General features: G+C 33.6%; 1 protein-coding gene across 4 annotated transcripts in view; it reads right to left on the bottom strand.

Moving 5' to 3' along the window:
- The window catches only part of PRKD3 (protein kinase D3), a 78,035-nt gene extending 76,436 nt beyond the window's left edge, over nt 1-1,599 (bottom strand). For 3 of the 4 annotated variants that reach the window (XM_074286597.1, XM_074286598.1, XM_074286596.1), the window contains exon 1: nt 1,079-1,588. In XM_074286597.1, the coding sequence (XP_074142698.1) occupies nt 1,079-1,366 (288 nt within the window). In that variant the 5' untranslated portion in view covers nt 1,367-1,588. Of the gene's footprint in view, nt 1-1,078 lie in introns of all 4 variants that reach the window. The other variant, XM_074286599.1, reaches the window with a different exon arrangement.
- Between the last annotated feature and the right edge of the window lie 4,401 nt (nt 1,600-6,000).

Consider the following 6,000-nt stretch of genomic DNA (forward strand, 5'->3'; position numbering starts at 1 on the left):
ATGATGCAGACACATAGTTCCTCCTTCTAAACCAAACAACACTTTTTGCCTCTGGCCTCATGGTTCAGGATCTATTAATCCAAGAGAATGGATCCAATCCATTCAGATCATAATTCCTCCCAGTGTCATAGTTTCTGTCTTTCAGAGCATTCAAAAGAAATGGTAACCTATGTATGGAAACACTCAGCCTTATCCTATGCAAGTTTCTATTCCTGATCCCACCTCAGAACAAGGTCTAGAGTACACAGGGCAAATATTTGGAAATCTTTCAATTTATGCCCGGATATAAAGAAATAGTTTAGCCAGAAAATTCCTTTTTACTGCTTGTGTGATTCTTTTAAAGTTAATCTTACTCAGCTACAAGGATGGTTTATTTTTTAATTTTTTTTTTATATGACAAGCAGCTTTTAATCCAATCTTGCACAGTTTTCTCTCATTTACTTCCAACATCAGTCATGCAAAGGGATAAGGTTGAATCTAACTTTACACCTTTTCATCTGATCTATGAAAGTAGAATTAATATGGAAGCAATTCCATAGGGAGATAATGATAAACCATTAGAAGTACAAGAAATTAAAAAACAAAATTAAAGATCTGGAAAAGACTGGCATATCATTTTAGCCTCCTATCATCCCATTGTGCCTCTCTCTTAAATAAGCAGCAGAAGGCTTAGAAATTTTTTAATAGAATAATCATGGAAGGGTTCCAAACTGCAGATCACACAAAATAGAAAAATCACAGATAATTCAAAGTAATGAGAGTGTGGATCCTCAGAATAAAAACAAGAGAAACAAAAGTTGAATATTGCAAATAAAAAATGTTCAGCTTTCAAAAATATAAAAACTATAAATTACATAAATCCATATTTCCCAATGTATATTATTTTAGTTATTAACATGTAAATTTAGGTTGATATTCCAAGATGAAAATTTAGAGTTCTTTCTAAAGTGCTTAAAATAATCACATTAATTTTTTTCCTAATACTGAGATCTATCTGTGTATTAATTTCTTGTTAATCCAAGTAAAAGAAACAACATTAATCAAAACAATGAACACTATTTAAGATCTTGTGACATACCTTTTGATAAACTATTGAGCAGACTAGATCCTTTACAGCAGACAAGGACAATTCTTGGGCCTCAATGGTAACATTCTCCCTCGTAAGACCAATTTGTAACAGAAACGATATTGCATGTACTGATCCCCTGGAATTGGTAAGTGATGGTGTGCTGAAGCTTCCATTGGAAAGTCGGGAAGAGAGTCCTGTTTTAGGACTTGAACATGGAGAAGGGGTGGCAAGCACTGCAGAGAGAGTTGCAGGTGAGAGAGACTTCTGTGCTGATGGAGGAGAATTGTTTGCGGACATCTGCCTTTCTTTGAATCTTTTGAAATAGCTGTCAATTGATTTTAAATGTTATAATGATGCTCTTAAAAATTAAAGCAATAAAAATCTTTCACTTCTTGACTTATTTAAAAGCTTCTTACTTCTTTTCCTTTTTAAGCCACACATGCCAATGATTACAAGTTCTTCCTTTCCCAAAAAATGTCAGTTCCTTGATCAAAAAAAAAAAAAAAAAAAAAAAAAAAAAAAAAAAAAAAAAAAAAAAAAAGCTGTCTTTGGGAATACAACCAGGTACTTAGAAAGGATTTAACATCTGTCCTTACTACAGCAAAAACTAATTTCCTTATTTACCATGTATTTTCATTTGTTTTCTTTTAAATCTATTCTTGTCTCTCACTTTTAATTTCAGAAAATGCATACTGAATGTTTCCTTCCATAAATGCCTTTGGTTTTTTTAAAGAATGGTAAAAGCCTCTTGTTACTGATGTTACAAATGCTTTTTAAAAATCAGTATTTATGATTAATCTATTAAAAATTATCTTTTAGTTCACAGACATGATTGGAAACTTTTAAACAATCTTCAGAAATATCCTCATTTTCATTTCTGCAAATATTCTTTGAGGAAATGTAGAACTTTTTAAAAGGGTGCATGCATATAGCATTTCATCACAGGATCCATCCAGAAAAATTGAAGCATTTTGAAATGTAGTCTGCCTGAAAAAAGGAAAGAAATTTTACAATTTTGGACTCAAATTGTTATAAAATAAAAAAATAAGATACAAATATTTAACATTAGTAGCTTGAATGCAATGATTTTTACTTTTATAAAAATGTTTTATAATTAATTCATTTTAATATTGGCTAAGAACACCTAATGTCCAATAGCATTCCCTATAACACTGCCTAATTATCAGTACAATTAGTATAAAATTGTCCTTAAAAAAAGGGCCAGCCAAATAGAAGTCATTTCAAGAAAATCAAAAAGGCCATTCTAGCCATGTGCCCTAAAATCCAAGAGATAAAGCCTTTTACTCTTAAAGGACATGAATAAGACTTTCTTAAGCTCTGAAAAGGTTGCAAGGAGACAATAATATAATGATAGGGAATTACAATTATTCTGAAATTTGCTAGTAGTTCATTTCTGCTGAATTCTGCTATTTCACCTCAGAAGATCAGATAAAGAACAAGGGAACTATTTTCACATTTATGTTAAGGGACAGCTCAATTCCTCCAGAGTCTTTACAGCTGTGGATCATAACATTGGAAGGGGTTGCAGTGCAGCCTTTGCTGACACAGGTGCTGCAGGCTGGGAATGAGATAAATTGGAGGCAGAGGGAAGAGGAGAGAGGTCAGTCAATGCAACTGCCTCTCAGTCTCCTTGTATCATCCTTTTACAAGAGGAGATCCATTATGGGTTGGATCTCCAGCAGCCACTGTCAGGTGGCTCCTATGTGTTCCAACAGCTCTCCCATGTATTCCAACACTTGGCATCTAATGTAGGGTAGAAGATAAGAAGAATTACAAGAAGAGCTGTTCATGAGAAGGATCCTTCCAGAGTTAAGGAAGAAGAGTCGTGGTAAGACATTTTTAGTCAGGGATTAAACAGGCCACTACATTAAAGGGCTGAGCCAGGAGGAGACTGATGAAAGATTTAAACGCCAGTTCTGATTACAGTCCTCTTCTCCATCTGAAAGTTTGCCTCAATCAACACCTGCTACAACCATCCAGAAGTGACGTGCTGCTTGCATTCCTCAGTGTGCAGATCATGCTGTGGGGGGGAAATAACAGGAAAAAAAAAAAACCACGGGGAATTGTTAAGGGACAGGTCAATTCTCTGAGAACTTCCATAGCTGTGGATCATAACATCGGAAGAAGTTGCAGGGCAGCTTTTGCTGACACAGGTGTTGGGGACTGGAAATAAAATAAATTGGAGGCAGAGGGAAGAGGAGAGAGGTCAGACAATGCAACAGCCTCTCAGTCAGAGAGGTCAGAGAACAGCAACTGCCTCTGTCTCCTTGTGTCATCCTCTCACAAGAGGAGATTCATTCTGTTTGGATCTCCAAGCAGCCACTGCCAAGTGGCTCCCATTTATCCCAGCAGCTCTCATGTGTATTCCAACATATTTAATGCTAACCAACAGAGATGAAATGGCTGGTTCTATGGAAATCATAGGAATCTTGAGAGAATTGGCATTATCTTAATAATAGTACTAAAATAGGAACAGAGTACTGGGTATATATAGTATATCATATAACCTAAATTTTGGGGAAACATATCATAAAAAATGTTATTAATAAAATGGCAAGAATCCAAAGCAGAAATATAAAATGTCTCCTGAGTTATTTGAAATTTAAAAAAAAATCTATCTACATAATTATAAATGCTTCTAATAAGAAAAACAAGGAATTATAGGATCATTGATGCAAAACTAGAAAAGAGTCTTCAAAAGTCATATGGTCCAACCTCTTCATTTTATATATAAGGAAACTGAAGTACCTGGAAATTAAATAATTTGCCTAAAGTCAAGCAAGTAAGTGAACAAAGAAGTTAATAGTTACTAAGAAAACTCTTTGCTAAGTAAAAATTTTAAAAGGCCATGTACAAAAGATTCAAGTGGAACACATATCCATGGCTGAATACAACTTGTAAGAATAGTGACAAGGAAGCAATGAGGTTCACAAAAACGCAAGGGGCTTTTAGGCCAAGTCTGGAAAAAAACAGTACAGTGCATTTTAATAGAATTGCACAGTATACAATACACTTTCACATACACTTTACATATTTCATTTAATTCTCAGAAACATTATATGAAACAAGCAGAGCAGTATCATTGAGTATCATCCTTTATAAATGTGGGTGCTGAGGCTCAGCAAAATTAAGGGAATTCTCTAAAGTCTAAAGTAAAAGCTAAAACTAGAATACAGACTATTCAATTCTTAAAACAGTGCTTTCTCTTTTTGTAGCATGCTATCTTTCAACACAGAAGACATAGGCCCACTGATTGGAAAAGACAATGCTATGTACCCTAAGCAAAAGGCAGGATGCTTTCCAGGTTTCCTCCTCTGTCACATCTATGGTGTTAACATCACCACCACCACCTAAAATTACTTGACAATAAACAGAAATCTGAACAACTCATTTTTTCATTTGCTTCCATCTTCCCCTCTGAAAAGAATGAAATTCAGAATGGAAAGGAATTAAAAGTCCATGATGCTCAGAGAATTAACAAAAGAGCAACCTGATCTAATCTGGCCTCCAGAACCAGAATCTTGCTGAGAGATGTCACTAATTTTTTGTCATTAAAAATGAAAGTACTACAAGTATACTAAAATTTTTTAATTAAGTTTAAAAAATTTAAAAAATGAATTTCAAAAACAAACCATTAAGTTTGACAACAACAGTCAGTAAAATTCTGGACTATAGGATTATCACACATAATAATAGAGAATATTTAGGAAAAAATACAATGATCCCTAGGCAAAAACACAGATTCACTAAGAACAATTAAAACAAAATAATGTAATTCCTATATCTTAAGTAACATTACTAGAATGGTAGATGAATGGAATTCTATACACATAGTATAACTTGATTTTCATAAAATATTTAGTGAAGTCATTACATTTTTGTGGATAGAATGGAAAATTGTTGGTTGAATTTTAGTACTTAGATTTATAGTTAAATATAGACAACAAAATCATATTTGTGAAATATGGAAATGATAAAGGATATACTCAAGATTAGATATGGTCAAGGTTGCCCACTATCACCATTACTATTCAATATAGTACTAGAAACACTAGCCTCGGCAATAAGAGCCGAGAAAGAGATTCAAGGAATTAGAGTAGGAAATGAGGAAATTAAACTATCACTTTTTGCAGATGACATGATGGTATACTTAGAGAACCCCAAAGACTCTGCTAAAAAGCTACTAGAAATAATTCAAAATTTCAGCAAAGTGGCAGGATACAAAATAAATCCACATAAATCCTCGGCATTTTTATATATCACTAACAAAATGCAACAGCAAGAGATACAAAGAGAAATTCCATTCCAAACAAATGTTGATAGTATAAAATATTTGGGAATCCATCTACCAAAGAAAAGTCAGGAATTATATGAGAAAAATTACAAAACACTTGCCACAAAAATAAAATCAGATTTAAATAATTGGAAAGACATTCAGTGCTCTTGGATAGGCCGAGCGAATATAATAAAGATGACAATACTCCCCAAACTAATCTATTTATTTAGTGCTATACCAATCAGACTCCCAAGAAACTATTTTAATGACCTAGAAAAAATAACAACAAAATTCATATGGAAGAATAAAAGGTCAAGAATTGCAAGGGAACTAATGAAAAAAAACTCAGAGGAAGGTGGTCTAAGTGTACCTGATCTAAAGCTATATTATATAGCAGCAGTCACCAAAACCATTTGGTATTGGCTAAGAAATAGACCGGTAGATCAGTGGAACAGATTAGATACAAAGGACAAAAAAGGGTACATCTATAGCAATCTAATCTTTGACAAACCCAAAGATTCCAACATTAGGGATAAAAATTCATTATTCGGAAAAAACTGTTGGGAAAACTGGAAATTAGTATGGCAGAAATTAGATATGGATCCACACTTAACACCATATACCAAGATAAGAT

The sequence above is a fragment of the Sminthopsis crassicaudata genome, chromosome 2, assembly GCF_048593235.1.
Source record: "Sminthopsis crassicaudata isolate SCR6 chromosome 2, ASM4859323v1, whole genome shotgun sequence".
In the NCBI taxonomy this organism is placed as follows: Eukaryota; Metazoa; Chordata; class Mammalia; order Dasyuromorphia; family Dasyuridae; genus Sminthopsis; species Sminthopsis crassicaudata.